Here is a 22,580-nt window from a genome sequence, read left to right as displayed (position 1 = left end):
AATTCCAAATGTCAGGGTCAGTCATAGAAAAGGACTGGAAAGGGCAACATCTTCAAGCTGGAATGGTATGTTTAGTACTTTAAATCTAACTATTTTATTTTTTGATACAGATTTTTAATACCGTGCAAAAATAATGAAATAAGATATGTATTTGGAATATATCACACTTGGATTTGGTTTTCCCCCACCCCCTAGTTTTCCCAAATTATAGTAAAATTGGGTTCATCATCTAAATTTTCTCTGTGTTCTGGACTAAATAATTATGATTTGGAGGGAAAGCTAGCTTTGAAAAAGGTGGTAAGAATGGGGGCAAGTCCCTAATTGATTGATCTTTGATACTGATGACTTTTGTCTAAACACTGCTTTAGATTATAAAGAATATTTAACTTATAACAATGTTGTGAATACATGGAATAAATATTATCTTCATTTTCCAATGAAGAAACTGATATTTACAAAAATTAAATGGCTTTTCAAGGTCTGAAGAGAAGTGCTGGTGATAGGATTGAAGTTCTAACTTCACGTCTTATACTGCTTCCACTAGAATTGTAAATTCTTGGAAAGCAGATGCCATTATTTTTAAATCATTTTTTTATGTGCTTCATACTTAGAATGTTGCTCTACCTGTAGGAAGTACTTGATGACTATTTGTTAGCTGGAACATAGAGCCACAGTTTTAAAACTGAAAGGAATCTTAAAGATTCCCCAATCCAACAATATCCTTAAAGTCTTAGATGAGAAAACTGAGTCCAAGAGATAGTAAGTGGTTTGCCCAATGTCACTCAAGTGGTAAGTATTAAGGTTAAGATTTAAATCCAAATCCTCCTCTTTCTACTTCCAACATTCTTTCCAGGACTGAATAAAATTTTCCTTTTTATACCTTGGAGGTAGTTACAGTAAAGAATTATGACAATCTTCCAGGAAATGAAATAAATACATCATAATTTGGAGCTGGTTGGGAACTTAAGGATCATATGGTCAAATTTTCTCATTTTAGAGATAAGGAAATTGAGATCCCTAGATGTAAACTTATTTAAGTAGAAAGCAGACTTCTATATCCAGAGTCAGTACATGGCCAGGATAGTTAGTCCTGTAGTTTACAATGGCTTTTTTATCCAAGGAAAACTATCATCAAGTTATTATTATTAATTATTATTATTTATTATTATTTTGGCAAATGAAAAGCAGGGAGTCTTTGAGTCCCAAGAGCTGTCGGCAGACTGTCAAATTTGAGAAAGGCAGCCAGAATATCTAAAAACTTTTAACGGTCCAGAAAGGGGTAAGGTTAAGGGAAGAAATTGACAAGAACAACAAGGTGATTGGTTGGGTTTTTTTTTTTGCAACAAAAGAAACTATTTATTTGGAATATGCATTACCAGTACAAATTAGGAGACTGTAAAACCTACACCTTGTTAGTATCATTAGAGAACACAAAAAGTTTCAGTTGGAATCAAAAAGACAGAGGCCTGTGCTCTCACAGAAGCAGAAAAAGCTTAAACTTTCAAAATCAAAACCAAGCTGAGCTTTGCAGGTTTCATACTCTGAATTATAAGAAAAGGAGGCGTGGGGATGGGGGGTGGGGAGAACAAAATCAACAACCAAAAGAATGCATTTCAAAACAACTTGAAAACTTTTATAAGGGAAAGGCAATAAAAGGAGTAGCAAGAGAGAAAGGGAGGGTTATTTCATTTATTTTAATAATAAAGGGGAGGGAGGCTTATGAAAACCAAAAGACTCCAGAAAGCTTTGAGCTAGAAATTGAAACTGAATGGTGATGTGAAAAGTTGGTCATTTTCTATCATCTAAAAACAGCAATGCAAGTGTTTGGCTGGGGCAGTTTCCTGAAGGGTTGCTCCTCTGAATGTACACTTTCTTCAAACCTTCCCTGCTTGGGTTCCAAGAACTCTGAGAGCCCTTGGTCTGACAGAGTTCCTTTCAAATCAATTTACTTCCATTCCTTTGATCCACCAGTGAATAAAATTATTCCAGTTCAGCCAGCCTTGCAAAGAATTACAATTTACCAACCCACTTTTTTTTATTGGCATTTTAACCAGCCTGCTTTATCCCATGGAGATCATAAGTAGCCAATCAAACCAATGTCAAAAGAGCAACAGAAACTCATTGGGCATTAATTGTTAGCCCCAGATGAACTATTTTTATTTCTTAGAGCAGGCTGGTGGTCATGTGCATAGGGGAAAGTATAGGGAGACAGAAATGATCACATTTTTATTCCACCATGACTAAACATGGATTCTCAAATTAAGGAGAATATATATGCCCTATCCAATGTTCTGTAATCCTTGGAGACCACGTCTAAGAATGAACTCTAGCTAAAAAAGACAATAGTTACTCCATTTCCCATGAAACTAACCCAACTCTGAGCATTCCAGGCTCAAACGTTCACATTTTAGCTTTTTTTCCCCTTTAAATAAAAACAAAAAGAACCAAATGGTTAAGACAGAAGCTATACCAAATATGCTCCATGTTAGTTTAATAACCGTCCCAACTATAGAGTAGACTCCCAAATTATAGGAAATTTCACTGGAAGAGCAAAGCTAGGTGACTAAAACTGTGGAATGTTGTTATTAATCAAGTGGACAGAATAGAAAGTGAACTTTTATGGTTCTCTGTCTTAAACATTTCAGGGCTTCATCCCAGCCATTTTTCCATAGCTAAGTGAAGAGGTAAAATCACTCATTTTTCCCCAGCTACAAGCACCACATACTTTTAAAAATGTAGGTGAGCAAAGCAACATCTTTGATAGATCGGTGTTAGCTTTTTGAGAATTCTGAAATTCAGGAGAAAAAACAAAAAATAAAAAATAAAGCAAACTAGTCTATTAATTTCATCTTTTCACATCACCTGATTATATATAGATAGATATAGATATATAGATATATATCTATATCTATATATCTATATATATTTAAAGAAATAAAAAAGACAAGGTCATAGTCTGGACAATTAAAAAAAAAACAATAACCAAATAGCCCCCAAAATAAGCAAACCAAAAAAATAACACAAACAAAAGCCCCAAAAACGTAATGATTTTTTTTTGTATATTTTTAAGGAATAGGAAAATAAAAGAAAAGAATTTACTTCTGGGTCTCAAAGTTAATAAACATAACATGTTAGGATGTACCTATTATGCTCACTATTCCAACTTTTCTTTTTAGTTTACAAAATGAATTACTGTCACTTTTAAACATTGTGAAACAGGAAATGGATGTGCACAACGACACTTTTCTAGCATTCTTGAACTAATTCACAAATGCAAGAAAATAAAAGAAAAATGGAGGAAATGATGAATGTAGGTAGTTTGGTGTTAGAAACAAATGCAGGAATGATGCGCATTGTCACAAAGAAGAGGGGCAATTCCCCAGCCTGTTTTGCGTGCTATGAGGGTCATTTTTAAAATTTTTATTATAAACACTATTAAATTCAGACCGCTTTTTTGGTTTTTTTTCTTTATCTGAATATACAAGAACATTCATTATCAAATGTTCATAATCAATACTACAAAGAACGAGACACAAGTCGCAAGAAACAATGGAAAATGTTAATAAAGCTGAAAGAATCGTCGAGAATTTTTTAAAGTTTTTTTTTAAGTTTTTTTTTTTTTAATTTGAGTTTCTGCAGTTTTTTTCTTTTTTGGTATCGAAGTCAGGTTTTTCTGGGCAGAAAAAAAGAAAAAAGCAGAAGTAAAAAAAAAAAAATAGAGGGATGGGTATAAGAAAAGGCAAGTAGGAAAGAAAGAATGATCATCATAGCCAAAAGAAAAAGCAAATTAAAAGATGTAAGTTGGCAAAAATACTTCAAGGGGGTCGATAACTACACAAGGGAAGGAGAAGGGAGATGAAAGGAGGACATTATGAACAGGGTAAGTAAACCAAAGCTCTGGCAAGTCATTTTTTCAGGGATAATCTGCTGCCAGGAAAAATTAAGGACACCTACTTCCCCTAGAAAATGAAGGGCATCCAGGGACAGAAATGGTGCCTGGTGGCTATCTGACTATGATTGGATGGATGAGTGTTCCATTTCAGGAGGCACTGCCACGCCCAAACCTATCCTTTTGCTGAGCTCCTATTTGACCCAACAGTAAAAGAGCTCTCTCGGCTGCCATATTGGTGACATATTGGTGTGTTCATAGACTTGAAATCTTTCCAAAGGAGTGGGACAGAGAAATGGGGAATAAGATGAAGAGTGTATTGTGGGAGATGCTTTGAGAGTGGAGCAAAGTGAAAATGAAAGGTGTGAGGGAAATTCATGAGAACGAGGCTCTGCTCTGAGTTTTCCTTCCTACTTTCTTGTAATCCTCATGTACTGAGCCTGAAGATCTAGGGTGGATTGGGATCTTATTTTTAAGATATAGACATCCTTTTGGTAGCCATACTTCTTTATTCTGCCCAAAACAAAAGCTTTGACTCTGAGGTTCTTAAACATGATAGGGGTGGGGTAATATTGCTGCTAAAACAAAGCCCTCCATTGATCCTAACAATAAGTCTCCAAGAGAAGCCCCACTTGAATGGTCTATGACAGAAAAGAGAATGATGCTTTCACAGAGCTACTGAATACCTTCCCACCATAAATCTTAATCTCAAGAGTCATCATTTCATTGAAAACACTTCTAAGGATCCTCAAAGCATAATTCTACTTGCTAGCAAGTTCATTTTAAATTTTGTTAAAACAAAGATGTTCCAAATTTCTTATATAGGGGGAGAAGGACTTCCCCAAAGAGAAGAGCTTTCATTCATTTTCAGAGCCATAGCATTCTGAAAATGCTCGTCCTGGTCCCCAGAACTTTGGCATCCACCCGGGAAGGGTCAGAATGAGAGGATGCTGGGTTTGGTGAGTGACTGTGAACAGGCTATTTCCAAAAATACTTAACAATGTCTTATATTGGACTCATGTCCTAGACAGTAGAATCAGGCGGACAGTATCAGTTAACTTAGACATAGTGGCTCGAGCTAGAAAATGGCCTTTCTTTTAATTATTACAGCAAAGTTAAATCAATTATGCCCTTTATCTCACCTCCATAGCATAGGCCAGTTCACGCCAAGAGACCATCACTTTAACTTATATTAGAAACTGCAAGTAGAAACAACCAGAGGTCAAACAAGACTCATTGGACCCGAGTTGCTTTGATTCAAGGATCTCAAAATTCTGTTCTAAAATATACAATTGTACATAAACAGAAGTCTTACAAAGTTCTTGGCGAGGTAGGCATAACTTTCCCCATTTACAGGTAAAGAAATCGAGGCACTAAGAGATTCAGCTACCTTCCACTTTGTCAGGGACTGGGTTGCAGTTTTATTGCTTACATAGTTGGCCATGGAAACTGTTAAATGCCTGACTGCCGGGGGGGATGTTGGAGAAGACCCTGCTAAGAACAAATGCTTCTTCTTTGTGCCCAATAAGGTAAATTCTTATTGCTCCTTCCACAATGCTCTCAGGTTTATAGTTCAAACTAGGCCGATATTGAGCCATGTTTTCTGTTCTTTCCTACAGCAAGGGGTTTGGAGTCAAAAAGAGAGTGTTCTTTGAAACCTGGTCATCGGTATGGTACGCCTAAAATAAATGACATTGTGGGTACTGTATATGGCTTTCTGAGAGATCTAGTGGTGATGGGAATGGAAATCATTTCCACTAGAAATACTACCTCTACTATTGTTCATTCCTGCCTGTTCGGTCAATTCTGTTTGGTGGCCCTGCCTTCTATTTCTTCTCAAAGTGACCCTCACTCAGAGCTGATTTTTTTCTCTTCATCTCACCACATGCATAGTGTTAGTTGCTTATGTTAAGTATCTATGTGTAATGTGGAAGCAGGTTTGGCTAGCGGGTGAATGGAGGAGGGGCTGGTTGGAGACTTTCTGGCAAGGACCTTCCAGTTTCTTCTCCCTTTTCCTTGCTTAACCTAATGCTAGACATGCAGTGAGCAACTAATGAATGCTTATGGATTGTTGAATGTTCTCCATGAACTGTGCCTCAGAAATCAAGAGTTGTTGTAGAGGGGAGAGAAGGCACATGGAAATTCTGTCTCTTTCCACTCTCTGTCCCCCGCACCCCAACCCTGCTGCCCAATTGCCTAGAATTTGGGGAGGCAGCACTGGGAATCTACCTGTCAGAGTAGTAACTGGAAATGAGGGAGCAATAAAAACCCATCTATGGTGGTTTGCCCAAGAGTCACTGGGATAGGGGAGAACAAAGGGGAAGCTGCTCTGATTCAGAACTGCTCCCAGAAATGGAAGACCAAGGGCAATGGGTGGAGGGGCATGTGGAATGGGGAGGGCAATGTGGCGTCTTCCTGCTAAGAGGTAGTGTGAGTACAAGAGACACTGAAAGAGAAGAAGGGTTGCCTGTTAGTCTAGGAGTGAGGTAAATTTGGCTCCTCAAACCACCAGCATGAAAATGTACAAACACGTTTATTAATGTTTTTTCTTTTTTCTTTTTTTTTTTTTTTTTTGTAATTTGTCTTTTTTTTTTTCTCCTCTTTAAATTCCTCTAACTGTTGAAAATATCCTTCAGTGATGTAGCAGAGGCCGCGGGGCGAGGGAAAGGTGCAGGGAGGATGGAGGAAACAGGGCTGACAGCTGGAGGCAGGGGGAAGGGGTGGCTTCTACCCAGAAAAGAAAGGGAAGAGAGTAGAAAGAAGTGTCCAGATTGGCTGAAATAGCATCCCGAAGAAGAGAAGAGAAGGAGACTCTTATTGTGTTTGCTGATTGCTTCGACCTCCAGTCTGACTGCTTCAGCGTTGGGGAGAGAAACCCTCCCTCCTGCCCCCGCCCCCCATTTGGGGCAGGAGGTCAGTCAGGGATGCAATTGCTGGGAGATCAGTTGGAGGTATCAGAGTGAACACTGCCAGGGCCTTCTGTAGGGGAGGTCACTGATGAAGGGGTAGTAGCATCCTGCCAACCTCCATTAGCCTGGAAGAAAAGAACAAAAGCAAGTCAGTCCCTCTGTGATCCGGGGTCTCCTTTTTTCACCCCAACAATGGTTCAGCCATTAAGGCTTTTTTTTCTTCCCAATCATTGTTCTTTCCCCTTATAAAAAGTGTAGATTTTAGCCCTCAGAGTTTAGTCTTTATGCAAACATAACATTCTACCCTGGTAAAGAATCTGTGGTTTTTTTCATATACAATCTCATTTAATCTTTACATCAAGTTTGAAGTAGACGGATCAGAGATAATCTTCCTAAAGTGCCGGTCTAACCATGCTGTGCTTCTGCTCAAGAAGCTTTAATGTCTCCACAGTCTGAGCAACAAAAGTTCAAGGGAGTTTTGCCAGACCTTTTTTACACTGCTCCCTACCACAAACTTTGCATTCTAGCAATATTTATCTGTTTCTTGTTCCCCAAAACTGCCATTCCCTTTCCTATCTCCCATGCATGGAATGCACCCTCTCTTCCCTTTCCCTTTGAACCACTAGGTTCATTCAAAGCTCAGTTGAGATGTCCAGTCTTACAGAAAGCCTTTTCAAACCTAACCATTTCTTCATTTTGTGCCTCCTTGATAAATTAGCTTGTATTAAGAATGCAAGATTCCTTTGGCCTGGAAGTATTAGATATTCATATCCCTACACCTAGGAACAGTGCTTGCATGCAGCAGATATTTAATAATTGCTGGCTGACTTACTGATTTATCTTTGTATACAAGATTATAAATTTATAAGGAAAAAGACCTTATTGATTAAAGTCCAAATCCTTCATTTTATAAATGAGGAAATTTAATACCCAGACAAGTTAAGTAAATTTCCCACTTAAAAAGTGGCAGAGCTAGTATTTAAATCCAGATCTTGTGCCTGAACCAAATTAATTCTCCATGATGATGTAAAATACTTAGCTGGGAACAGGGATTGTTTCATTTTTATATTCACAGCTCCTATCAAGATATTTTGTTTATAGTTGGTCCTCAGTAAATGTGTGCTTTAATAAACACACACATACACACACACACACACACACACACACACACACACACACACACACATATATAAGAGAAAATGGGTTATGTGCAATTTCTATAGGAAAACTAATGGACGAAGCATTCCATATTTACCTAAAAGTCTTTCTCCCTTCCAATAACCTAAATCAATCATCTCTATAGAATACACACTCCAACAAAAGTCTACAAAAAAAAATCCCTTCCCATAAAAAAATCTACTTTCAAGCCACAGTGAGGTAGGTGCCCATGATAACTTTTAGATGAACAAGAGATCATAAGCAGTCAAGACAGGAATTCAACCCAAATCAATTAGAAGTATATTTGATTGTTTCAATGGGAAACATGAAGAAGAAATAATAAACACTGTAAATATCCCCCAATACACACACACACACACACACACACACACACCCCAATATTTTCCAGAAATAGCTCCGAATCCCCTGCCAAATTCTGGACACCGTTGTCTGAAGCATTTAGGTTAGACACGCAGAAGCACTCACTTCCTCCAAATAAAGTGCTTTTAATTCCAGGAAGCATCGTACAGTTCCCTTCTCTGTGGGTCTTTTAGAAGTTAGATGCCCACATGTCATTGCTCATAAAAGCCCCACAAGATCACAAGCCCCAAGAAAAAACAAGTTAACTGGATTTCTTATAAATCACAAAGGTTGCACTGGCTGTATCATCCCAGCTTTCATGTTAAGACTTTCAGATGATGCACAGTCTTGGGAAACAGCTGACCTTGCTTACTGCCATGTTAACCCTAGGGAGCAATTCCTTTCCTCTTCCTGGACTGTGGGTGAATATTAAGTAGGGAGCTGGGCCTTTGTGCATTTATTTTATCTTTGAATGCAATGGGAGCCAGAGATACTCTGGTGAACAATGGCATGGTGGGGGTTAGAAGTGTGTGTGTGGGGAGGTTCTAGGGCTTTTATTTTCTCTTCTCTACTCTGGCCCCCTCACAACACCCACATTTTTTTCAGATGCAAATTACACCCTCCCCTAGAGACATGCTAACTTTTTAAAATGCTTGTGCCAAAAACTACACTGAGGCGAGGAAAGGAATCAGAGAGCTAATGTTCAGGCCAAGATGTGTCCAATGTATCTTCCATGTGATTCCCGAGGGGGAATCACAATGCTTTTGAATTAAATCTGGTAATTCTGCCACAAAGGAATGAATAGAAGCAGCTGATAAAGCAGTGGATAGAGCACTGGGTCTGGAGCCAGGAGGATCTGAGTTCAAATCCAATCTCAAATATTGTGTGACTGACAGATACTTCAACTCTGCCTATCTCAGCTGTAAAATTAAGGTAATGAGATCCCCACCTCCACCAGATGTTGTAAGGATCAAATAAGATGATAATTTTAAAAGCACTTAGCACAATCTCTGCTTAATTTATGCCTCCTCCTTGCTTCTGGGGCTTTAGTAAACCAGTAGTTTTTGCACTAGGTGCAAAGTGAAAGATTGATATTGAATGGAAAGTTAGAATAAAGTGGCAAGATGGAGGAGAGAATCATAAAACATGGATTGAAATCCTATCTCAGAAACTTAAGCCACCTTTGTGACCTTAGGGAAATTTCTTTTGATTATCCAGCCTTTTTTTCCCTTTTTGTCCTTTGTGGAAAGCCTTAACCAATTCTAGACATTTAATCAGTGCTTATGAAATTATTTATTTTTAAAAATATGCTTCAACAGAAATAACAAAGTCTTTGATTATGTTTAAAATATTAATTGATTTGTATCCAATTTTACATCTTGTACATAAAGTATCTTCCAGGATATCATAGAAGGCAAGTAGAGGTCCATTTTCTGACTATAGGGTGTGTAGGCTACTAATTCCTCCCTGAGGAAGTAAAGGACCTCCTAAATGATTGTCTTGTTCCAACTCATTTTTCTCACTACTATCACCATGATCTTCCCTAATAAATGACTGACCACATCACTCCTCTATTCTCAAAACTTCAGGGGTTTCCTATTTCCAGGAGTATGATATGTGATTTCTTTCATTGTGATTATTAAGTCATTTTTAAATCATATTTGATTCTTTGTAACCCTATTTGTTTGATTTTTTGGAGAGATACTGAAATGTTTTGCCATTTCCTTCTCCAGCTTATTTTATACATGAGAAAACTGAGGCAAATCGGATTAAGTGCCCTGCACAGGGTCAGGCAGCTAGTAAATGAGGCCAGATTTAAACTCAGAAAGAGGAATCTTTCTGACTCCAGCCAGCACCCACCCACTGTACCTTACTTAGCCTGGTGCTTAATGTTCCTCCTAATCTGGCTTCAATCTGTTTTCCTACCTTTATTTGAGATTAAATCCTTTCAGTTATCTGACATTCCATCCCAAATTGGACCACTAAATTCACCAGTGTTCACCTGAAGGCCATCCTTTATTGCTTAGCAAGCACTCTCTCCTCTTCTTTTAAAAAAATCTTTCTCTCCTTTTAGAACTTATCTTTAAAACTGCAAGTTTCCAAAACTATAAGTTCCTTATGAAGATTCCCTGTCATTCTTCCCAAATTGTAGTTTTTCTAAGCCTGCCAAATATTCCTTAGAATGTTTTGTCTCGATTTTACTCTTTTATTGTATTCCTCAAAGGACATGTCAGGATTCTCTTTTATGCCCTATTCCTATAATAGAGTACAATCTTCTTGAGGGTAAAGACACTTTTATTATGGAAATCTTTGTATTCTTATTGCTCTTACTGCTTATTGTTGTTGTGGATAAATTGGATTGGATTGGCTCAATGCACAATACTTTTGTGGAGATGGAAGAGTGGTCAACTATGACCACAATGTTCTCCTAGTAATGTGTTTTTTTTCTGGAAAGAAACAGGTACCACCAGCTGAAATTTCCCTCTGAAATGGATCCCAAACTGCTTTAATTTAAGCTTGTATATTAAATAGGATTGGTTGAGGTTGAGATCTGTTAGTCGCATCCTCCTCCCTTTCCCACTCTTCTCCTGTGCTTACCTTAGCAGCACACCGTTGATGCAGAGAATCCATCACTGGATGTGACAGCCTATGCTAGCCTGGCACTAAGAAACTCTCATTTGCAACCCAGAAAGACGCTGAGGTGCCACAAACAGGCTGATGTCAGCACCAACTCGAGCTAGATCTGCATATGGGCCAGATGCCATTACCAGAGATGCTTTTGGTATGAATGAGGGGGTGTACATGCTCCAGGGCCCTAAATCACCCAGGTAATGGTAGGGCTGGTTGGAAAAAATAAAGACGGAACGCACAGAGCCTTTTGATAATGGCAGAGACATCAGCAAAAATAGACAGGAAAGTGGAAAAAGTGTCCCAGAATCCATTTTTCCCCAACTAGGGGGAGATTTTATTTCTGATACTCTTAAGATCTTTTTCTTTTATGATACCCATTTTCATTTGTAATGTTTGCACAGGAACTTTGCAAGACAAAGAACGTGGGTGCTCCTTCTCTCCTAAGCCACTCTCCCCCACTCCAATGATGGTAAGATTTTATAAAAGAAAGAAAACGGGCATAAGACATCAGTACTCAAGCATGAGAGGGTTTGGAATATAGGCTGCCATGATGGGGGTCATTATTTTGAAGAGTATTGCATGCACTAGGTAGGGGACAAAAGATAATACCAGAAATCCTAGTGTTATGGATGGATTTCCAGGAGTCAACTATAGGTGGTCTTTTGGCTTGACTACCTCTCACTCCTAGAGCCATCTTTCATAATTTGAACTCAGGTCCTCCTGATTTCCAGACTAGTGCTCTAGCCACTGTATCACACAGCTGCCCTAATCACTTAATTTTTCAAAGGTTCTTTTTCCTCAATAAAATATGGGTTTAAAATCCTTGCATTACTTACCTAACTAATGAGAGCTGTTGAGTAGTAAGTGCTTTGCAAACATTTGTCACTGTGAGCCAGACAAATATGAGTCACCTCCAGAGTAAAGGACAGGTAGATGAGGGTCATAAATAGGCTATTATCAATGAGGACAAATGATGTTTGCAAAGAAATGTATGACCAGAGAAGGAAATGAGAGCAAATGATGAAGAGCTCACATAATGTACTAGAAACCACAAATTCTCTGAGTTCATTGGCTAGGAATCAGGAATATTTAAATTTTAATTCTGATTCAGATACTTTCAAAGCTGTGTGACCCTGGTCAAATTGCTTAGTTTTTCATAGCCTCAATTTCTCATCTATAAAATGGGAATAACAATACCGACTTCAAAAGATTGATAACTGATAAGAGACATATACATGTAAAGAGATGAAGGGGGCAAATGAAATAACATGTAAAGCATTCTGTAAACCTTAAATCAATGAATAAATTCTAGCTATTATTATTGTTATCATTATTATTATTTTTTACCCCAAGTCACAAACATAGTAGGTACTTAATAAATGTTTTTTGAATTGAACTGACCTAGAGGAAGACACCTAGCACTCTGAGTGGATGGGCACCTCTCTCCCCTCTTTGAAGCATCTACAAGATATGGACAAGAGTGAGATAGGATGAGAAGGATGGGTTTCAATCTTCACATCTAGAAGGAATACCAAAACTGATGAGATCACAAACCCTTGAAGTATTATGAAAATATGTAAGATACTGGATAATACCGAGATGTATCAGATACAATCTCATTCTCTCAAGGACTTAAAATTTAGCTAAACTAAAGTAGAATATCACAGCTGTTGGGCTATCAGGCTTCTCCAAAGGAAAACCAGAACAATCCTTTAGGGACTGATAGAATTTGGGATTGAATGAATGAATGTGTGAATCCTCTGACAGGATCTTTTGGGGGTACATCCTCCAATTATTAATAATCTAGATACCCATATCAATAAACTCCATAAAAATTCTATAAGTTCCCTGTATACATGGATTGCACAGATTATCTCCTTGCTTTGAATAAACCTGTGTGCCCAGGTTCATGTACATTTTGAAATTACATCCCTGGTTTTGAGGCAGTAAATAGGAAGCACATAAATACTGTATGATTTCATTCAGTGTCTCATTTAAAATGAGATCCAGGACTCCTGAACTTCTAACTTTTTGATTTCTCACACATTCTCTAGTGTTCTCCATAACAAGTCAAAAATAAGCATATGTTAGGCATTTATTATTTTTTAGGCACTAAGCTGAATGTAGGGGATACCAAGAAAAGCAAAAATAGTAACCTTCTTTAAGGAGCTTAAGATCTAATGGGGGGGAGACAACATGCAAATAACTATGTATACTTAAGAAATATTTAAAGTTTACTGGAGACAATAGCAAACTCCTAAAATATATTTTTTGACTTTTATTTTTAATTGTGTTTACTAACTTGCAAACTATTCTTTATCATTTCCTATGTTTACCTACCTTTAGTCTTTAGTTTTATATCTAACAATAGCTAACATTTATATGATACTTTAAGGTTGGCAAAGTGTTTTAAAAACATCTCATTCAATCCTCATAACAATTCTGGGAGCTAAGTGCTACTATTATCTCCATTTTCAAAGTGAAGAAACTGAGACAGAAGTTAAGTGAGTTTCCAAGAATCATATATCTGGTGTCTGAGGCTAAATCTGAACCCAAGTGTCCAGAGATATACACTGTGAAATCTAGCTAGAGAAACTGTTCTAAAATCGAGTACACTCAAGACTAGATAATTACATCTCTTTTGGGATGGACAACTTGACTTATTTGAAGTCCTGCCTCTAGCTGCCATTGAAAGCTAGCATTTTTGTACCTGCTTAATTAATACACTTATCTTCACACACACACACACACACACACACACACACACACACACATCTTTGTATATATACATAGATATATATCTATATATATTACAGAAGGTAAATACTTTAAGCATAGGGGCCATTGCTTATTTTTGTATCTTCAAATACATTGCATGACATCTCTCACCCTGTGGGTACTTAAATGCTTATTAATTGGTAGACTAAAATAAAAAAAAATGTAAACCCAAGAACCATCCTCCAATAGCAGGGGCTGACTAAATAAAATTAAAATCATATTAAAACTTAAAGCATCAATACATGTATATATGCATATATATGTGTTTATATGTGTATATATATATATATATATATATGTTTATTTAATGTTACTGTGTCAATCTAATTCTGTACCTAGAAACAAAACAATTTGCTGATATTATGATAAAGACATACTGCCAATCTAGTGTCTATCTTGGGCTTGGCCATTCCAAGTTTTATGAAAATTATCAACAAACATTTGGGGACTTTCAGAGTTGCACTTCTGCTCCACGATTGGGGGCAGATGTTACATGTCCTTAAATTTGCTTCCAGACTATCATTAAGTTTGATGCCCAACAGTAAGCCATGAACCACAGATCTGACCACAAAAATACTTAGGACTTCCTAATATCCTCCATTCATAAGAGATAACTTGACCCAGTAAAAGGATACCGATCTAATGTGGGATGCTATCCCTTTTGTGTTCTCTTCCTGATGCTGATGCTTCATTTGGGGCCAGTTTAACACTTCCTGTGGGTGGTCTGTTCAGCAAACTGGAATCCATCACCCTTGTATTACAGAGTAAAATTAGCAACCTGATTCTCGTTAATTTTATGACTGAACTTATTCTGTAGAATTAAGAGCCAGTAAGCTAAAACTTTCTTGGAATATACCTAGGCTTCTACTGCATGAAGATTACTCATCAAGATATCTCAAATGCATCGAATCAAATATTATGAAATGTTGACATTCTGGCAAAATCATACTATCACATCATAAGAAAGCCATCCATGAGAACTGCTTTGCTCTATACATTTTTTTAATTTGCATCATTAACGCCACAAAAGATATTTGGGATATGGACAGCCCAATTCTAGGTGGTCAGTGGGAAATCATTTTCCATGGGACATTGGTTAAAGGTTAAGGGCATTCTTGTCTGGGAGACAGAATTAACTTCTTATTTCCATTAAAGGTAAAAGCAGGGCAGCTGCATATAATGTTTTTACTTCCCATAGTTATATACTGATACATGGGTCAACACAGTTAGTGGAGGTCATTCTAAAAATGTCTCTGTATTTATCTGTTGTACCCAGGCTATCATTCTCTTGATTTAGCTCACTAAAGTTAAAGCTAGAATAATACTGATGTGTACTTAAATACCCAGACCCTATTTCTATCACTATTCTAAACTCAAACACATGTCTAGATCCCATGTAACTTGAAAATATCTTAATGCTCTTTGATTTCATGATTCTGAAAATTTCTTCCCTTTTAAAATATAGGGTCTTAGAAAGTTTCCTAAAGTTCATAAAGGCTAAGTCATTTGCCCATGAATATATCACTAGTATCAGAGAGAAACTTTGAGCTCATCAGTTCTTGATGCCAAATCCATCACTCCCCTCTCATCCACACAAAGCTGTCTGTTATTAGAACAATAAATAGTAACAATGAATTAATTAATATACAGATTAAGAATGTAACTGAGTATTTGTAGAGGGAGAAGATGTGTGTTTTTATAGATTCATCTATGCACATTCCCACAGTACTATGTTTCTTTATAAAATAAGGTTACTTAAAGATAGGAAAGAATCTGGATCTCTGAAATGACATCCAGATAATTCTGATAAAGATAGTATCCTTGAGTGACAGCTCCAATTTATTTCATTATGAAATTTTACTATATTTGTCTGTGTTTAACGAGAAATGATATACACAAAAGATACACACAAAGGTAATATACATACCTGGCTGCTAAGCAAAGAAAGAATAAATGAATACACAGAGATCTCTCCTAGCAAGAGTTTAAAGACAAGGTCCAACCCGTGAAATACTCTGTGCAAGCCAGCTCCCACCACACATATATTTGTATTCTTTATTATTACACAGGAAGATATATAAGCTAACATATTTCTGACCATCCAAGAGACAGCAATTACCACAGATTATCAGACCGACAATGACATGCCATGTAAAGAGAGACACTGAGCCAACTCCACATCCCAGAGACTGGCATATTCAAGTACACTTAGGACATTAATAGCAATTTACGTGCCATCACTGAGACAAAGCCACAAAGGCTCCGTTGGCAGCCTCTTATTTTGAAGCCTATTATTTGTGGGAGTTACAAGCTATAATCACAACAGAAACTTTCAAAACCCTTATCTTCCGTGACGCACCAAATCTATTTCAGAGCCGTAATTGCTATGTCACCAGAGAGTTTGCAGCTTAATGCACTCAAATGCCGTTTGGTGTTTGCAGGGTCATTACAGCTAACGGAAGGGGGAGGAGGGAATGGAGGACGATAAAGGTGGTGGGGGAAAAGGGTGAGGGGGAATATGGAAGGAAGATGCTCACACTGGGGGAGGGGAGAGCAGGCAAACAGCTTTTAAAAATTGAGCCCTAGTCGCTATTGTGCCTAACTTATTTTTAGAGGAATGCTGTTTAAAAAAAAAAAAAAAATCTATGTACAGAAGAAATGAAAGTGAGAACAAGGGGAAAAATCCTTTGTGTTCAAGAACATAATGTTGACTTGCCACGCCCTGTGTTTCTTTTTAAAATACTGGGGGACACCCTGTTTTATTCTGGGCTCATCATCCAAGGCACTATATACTCAGAGGGGAAGAAAAAGAAGAAGAATCAATTTTGCATGTTAATTGCTTCCAGCAGTCCCCCAATAGAGGGATCTTTCCAGCTGTGTAGTGGGTTGGGGAATCTGTCTTGATTTTACTGTACATCTGTTTGCTATAGGAAAGCGCAGTGGGCTCGTGCACCAGCCTACAAGTTTAGACCCTTCAAGGATGCGCCATCAGAGTGGCTTTACTCAGGACAGATTTGCACTCTTTAGGGGTATAAATGTTTCCACAGAATTTCATAATATCGATAAGATCACTCAATGGCCTAACTTCTCATCCAAAAATGGGTCTGACTTAGTTTAATAAATCGATAATACTAACATTTTTCTATGAAACTACATAAGTTTACAAGTAAATCTCTCACAATGGCCTTGTAGGATAAATGATATAAGTTGAATTTTGTAGACAGACAATGATGTTGAGGATCAGATAAGCTTTCCCAGGGTCACACAGGGAATGGAAAAGCCAGGATTTGAAAACAGCTCTCCTGACTCTATGTACAGCTCCCACAAGCACACACTATGCCATTCTGCAATATTCAATTTAATAATATAGTTTAAACACCAAGCTAGCCTGCAGGCTACTTGAAAACAGAGGTTTTTTTCTGTTATTTGTGAGTTACATTGCCACCTTCCCATTTAACCATCTAATAGCGATTTTGGTGGACATATAGCAAGTTCTCCATGCAATACTAACAACTATCCTCTGGTTCCCTTTCAGAAATTATTGGTATCTATCATTTTTGGTTTTGTTTTTTATTCTGTTTAGTTCAGACCTGAGATTTCATTAGTGTATACTAGTCCTAGTTTGGAAACTCCCTTCTGCCTATAAAGAATGGTAACTAGTCATCTTGAGATGTTCAATGGATAAGTGACTTGTTCATAGTTGCAACAGGGACATGAGACAAAGATAGGGTCTAAATACAATTCTTCCTGAATCTAAAGTTGGCCATGTATCCATTACATTATGTGGCTTCCCAAGCTGTTGATACATGGTGTGTATACCAACAAAGAAAGCTGAATAATTAAATTGGAAGGGGGTTAAAAAAAAATCTTCTTAGAATAACACTAGTATTATTTCCATTGTATGGACAACAGAGTAAAGTCCTCTCATGGTGGCTCATGATAGCATGGAAATGGCCCTGAAGTCTTAAAGGCTTTGCTAATGAAAAACAACAACAAAAAAAGCTCAGGCAAGTTCTGCCAAGTCCTAAAACTTTTGAACATCCCAGTCATGCACTATATGTCTTTTGTTTGAAAGTAAGTCTAGACAAGTTTGGAAAGGCTCATTACTAGTGTCTAATATGCTATACCATGAAGGCCTTTTGCATATGGAGCATTTTAGTAAAGAGAAAGAGCACAAAGGTATTTTTTTATGTTAAAGGAAAGACACATATCACATGTCAAAGGATGTAAAGTATTATTACTTTATAGTTATAGATGTTATAGATGGATATTTTGATACTAAAACAAGTAGGAAAAGAATTTTGTTCTAATAAAACATGCTAATATATGTATATGAAGAAACATAGAATTGAGATTGTATTAGAATAGTTTGGGTATAATAATAAACAGTAGTATAGATATATAGGCACAAATCACCTTGAAAATGATGGAGAAAGATGCCTCACTTAAGTGGGAAGAATTTGATGTTTTAAAGAAGAATAGAAAGAACTTTCTTGTATTAAAAACTAGATGAAGATGAGTCTTAAAAAATTAACATAGTTTCAAGAATATCCAAAGATTCTTTTAAAGACTTGAGAACTCTAGACTATTATGATACCTTAGTTTATTTGCATATTATGGCTAAAGAGGGTAAAAATCTTTTTAAAATTAGAGCGTATATAAACATCTAAAGATAGAGGTTTGAATGAAAGAAATATCAATTTAATAGGGGAAATTTGAGACACTGTGACTTTTTTAGCTAAAGTCAACTCACTGAGAGTCAAGAATCTCACATATAAGCCACTGAAGGGATAGGAATTAGGGAAAGAAACTGGGTATAAGAAACTGATAGAAAAGCCTTAGGAGTAAAATTGAAAACAGAGGAAAGAAGCTAAAACTGCTTGATATTTATGACATTTAGAATCATTCATCAGACAAAAGACTTCAGTTGAGTCATTCTTGACTATACTGGCCAACAACTTTATTGACAGCCATCTTCAAAGTGTTTGAGGCTGAATTTGGGCTATTCATACTTTAAGAGGACTATGACATTATGGAGGTGATGCTGTGACACACCTGAGAATTAAATTTAAGTGAGGGAATGCAGTGCAAAGTCACCAGCCTCACTTTCTCTTCCAGAATCATTTGGGTCCAGTGGCAAGATATAGATCAGGAAGACTGGAGATAGTTGTGGATGAATGTTATGCTTAAGTAGAATCAAAGATTTCCCTACTTGAAGACTGATGAGGACTACCTGTTAAGCAATGAGCAAAGTAAACATTTCCCAAAAGTGGTACTTATATTCCTGAATGGCCTATATGGCTCAGACCATCAATGTCTACAATGCAGATTTTTGAGATACAATAATAAACACATGAACTTTCCTTCCTCATGAGTTTCCCTGTTAGTTTCCTTTTTCTGAACATCCATTACAAACACAGATATTGAGTGCACTGGGGAAGATTATGATCCAGATTTATATGTGGTTAGTGATGTATTTTATTATTTATGAATTTGCTTTAATATATAAGTATTCATGATGCCTTGTTTTTTGTGAGTAGTTATGTTTAAGATCTAAAAGCATATTATTATGAGAAACAAATTAGGTAAATGTCATGCACTGTACGCATGCATTACATTGTGAATGACTGGTTGTGTGGATAGAAAATTCATCACATGGGGGGGCAAATAATTAGAGTGGCAATTAGAGGAAGTGCATTACTCCCTAGGATCCCAAGAGAGTCTGAACTTAACAGTTGGTGGTAATCTGTCTCTGAAAACCTAGACTTGCTAATATGAAAGTAACACAGAACAAGTGAGTCAATCTAGGGAAGAGTGGGTGTCAATACTTCTTGTTCTACATAAGTTCTACATGTAAAGGAATATATATATATATATATATATGAGCAAAGTAAACATTTCCCAAAAGTGGTACTTATATTCCTGAATGGCCTATATGGCTCAGACCATCAATGTCTACAGTGCAGATTTTTGAGATACAATAATAAACACATGAACTTTCCTTCCTCATGAGTTTCCCTGTTAGTTTCCTTTTTCTGAACATCCATTACAAACACAGATATATACATATATATATATATATATTCCTTTACATGTAGAACTTATATACACACACACACATATATATACACACACACATATATATGTTTATATGTACAGATATATACACAAATATTAGAGTAGAAATGTGTATGGATATATGTGTATATGCACATATATCTATGGACACACACAGCATATGCATAAATGCACATATAAGTATATATTACATAGTATATGTGTCTGTGGGCATATATGTACAAAAGTACATGTGTATGTATTCGATATCACCTAGCTACTGATATTATGGTTGCAATTTTGTTGGTCAGAGGGTGCTACAATTTTCATGCAATAACTTTTAAAGATCACTTACCAACCAAATCAAAAAGGTATCTATGACAATGAAGAAAGTACCCAGATGGACAAAATGACAAATTCTTAAAGGACTAAAATATATATCAGGTTAGAGGATATTTTGCTTATATTTTTTCTAGGATGAGAATCAAGTCTCATCTAGAAAAGATTTTCCATGCACTTATTTATAGGATAAAGCATCAAACTACATGAACAGTAACATTCAGAAACCAGCATTTTAAAGATGGCAGGCATATAAACTTATCCAAGAAACTATATGATGCAGTAGACCAATAGTAGAAAGGAATATCAGATCTCCTTTTACCATATCTATATGTAAAGTTACCATCTTTAAAAGATTATGGATAAGATAGAAGGAAATTAAAGTCAAATGATTGAAAACAGGTCTTCTGAGGAATGATTTTTAAAAAAAGTTTGTAGTTGTTTAGCTTAGAGAAAATAAAATTAATAAATGGCTTATAAAACTTCAAAGATATGAGAATTCTTTGGCTATATTGATTTAATTGTTTATTGCTTCTCCATTGTCACAAAGTTCCAATAAAGAAAAAAATAGAATTCTAACACCAAAAGAGGTAGCTTAGATTAGGAATTCTTAATTTGAGGGCCATGAATTTTTATTTTTATTTATTGATAGCTGGATTTCAGCAAAACTGGTTTCATTTTTAAAATCCTTATTCTATACATTAAAAAATTATTTTGAGAAGGGGTCTATAGGGCTCACTAACTTATCAAAAAGATCTCTCTCTCTCTTTCACACACACACACACACACACGCACACACACCTCTTACTTAGACTAAAGAAAAGATATTTTGACTAGAAAAGTGAACAAACAATAGGACACCTGAAAGAGGAGATGGCAGATGAAACTTCGGGGTTTGGCAATTAACACCTTCTTCAAAGAAGAATGCAGAGCAGAAGAATGTGTAATACATGGTCATTAAAAGAGGTCTGTAGTTAAAAACTGTAGTGGGGAAAATTAGTTTCTTGTTCATAGTAGGCATTTAATAAATATCTGATAAATTGTTTGGCTGAATTGAAAAAAATAGACAAATGTTGGTCATAAATTAAGTTTATGGTATCTTCACAACAAAAGGGGAAAGAGGATGAATAGGGAGTCATATTTTGTAAATTGAGACTTCGGAGACATCAATAAAACCCAGACATTTAAATCTGTACAAGACATAGGAAATTAATTGAATTGAGAATAAAATATATGAAAAAAAGAAAACAAAGAAAAATTGAATGAAAACTGAAAAGATGAAATTTGTGTTTATGGCATGTTACAAAGCCAATCTGTCTTTCACTTTACAAATCTTGCTATCTTCTTTTTAAATGTGTTTCAAGCTCTATGTTCTGGAAAAGATACATGCAAGCTGACTCTACATTAAAAGCCAAGCTTCCAAACTACTTCTCCAAAGGGCAGTGGTTAATGAATAATCTTAATTATTCAATGCAAATTAGCTTTTCTTCCAGTTCCAAGCTTTAATAACAAGCTGAGAAAGAGGCTCAGAAAAAGGTTTCCCTTGAAAAGAAGCACCATACACATTGTGGACATGCACATGGAATAACCACAATTTACTCTCCCCCCACTTTGTTTTTGTTATGAGAAATAAAAAGGAAATAAAAGAAAGTAAAAGGGAATCCCTCAGAATAAGATGGGAAATTAATAGCCCTCTGTCAAAGTGCTAGTTAAATATTAAAGTTTTCAGAAAGAGAAAAATCTAATAAACAGAAGCAGCTGGCCAATGTTTTTGAGACAAATTTCACAAGATCCATTATTGTTAATCATGACAGTTATGTATAAATCTTGAAAAACTTTAAATCCCGTCATATGGTTCATGACGATATAGATGCTTTGTTTTTCTAGGGTCCAAAAATAAGCCAAGGCAATAGAACAAATTGTGATGAGAGAGTCAAAGATTGGTGAGAAAGGTACCAAATTGTACCCAGGGGTATCTTTAAATCTTGCACTAAGTTGGACTATCAGTTTAAGATAAGCAAATCTTATTTATGTATACTCAACTGTTTAAAGAAATAAAGAACCCTTGTTTTTTGTGAGAAAAAAAAAAATTAAAAATAATGCCAATATGTTTCTCAGTTACCTCTATTTATGGAAAGCTTAGCTGTTTGGACTAAAACTTTTACTTGGACATTGGAGGACACATACTTGAATCTATCCTAAAGTTCCCAGAAGGAAATAAACAGCCACTGAGGTTTTTACCTTGAAAAACTATAAACTTAGTAGATCAGGCATGTGCTCAATTTGGTATTTGTGGAAACATTTTTTTTTTTTCTGGGAGGTAAATAGCTATAAAATAATTTTAAAAATGCACATGATGAAAAACTCTCATTTAACAAACATGTCTTGTGAAATGTCTCCAAAAAAAAAGGTAGCTACTTATCTGCATCAGATTAAGACTCTTTACCTCTATGGAGACT

At 36.3% G+C, this 22,580-nt stretch overlaps 1 protein-coding gene across 2 annotated transcripts in view; it reads right to left on the bottom strand.

Annotated features, from left to right (window-relative positions):
* Nucleotides 1–6,403: 6,403 nt before the first annotated feature.
* The window catches only part of PBX1 (PBX homeobox 1), a 310,501-nt gene continuing 294,324 nt past the window's right edge, over nucleotides 6,404–22,580 (bottom strand). For both annotated transcript variants that reach the window (XM_074266477.1, XM_074266476.1), the window contains one exon: nucleotides 6,404–6,923. Coding sequence is in view for 1 of the 2 variants with exons in the window: in XM_074266476.1 (XP_074122577.1) it covers nucleotides 6,831–6,923 (93 nt within the window). In the remaining variant the exon portion in view is untranslated. The remainder of the gene's footprint in view (nucleotides 6,924–22,580) is intronic.

The sequence above is a fragment of the Sminthopsis crassicaudata genome, chromosome 4 (genome assembly GCF_048593235.1).
Source record: "Sminthopsis crassicaudata isolate SCR6 chromosome 4, ASM4859323v1, whole genome shotgun sequence".
Taxonomy (NCBI): Eukaryota; Metazoa; Chordata; class Mammalia; order Dasyuromorphia; family Dasyuridae; genus Sminthopsis; species Sminthopsis crassicaudata.
This window is presented reverse-complemented; position numbering and strand designations above follow the sequence as displayed.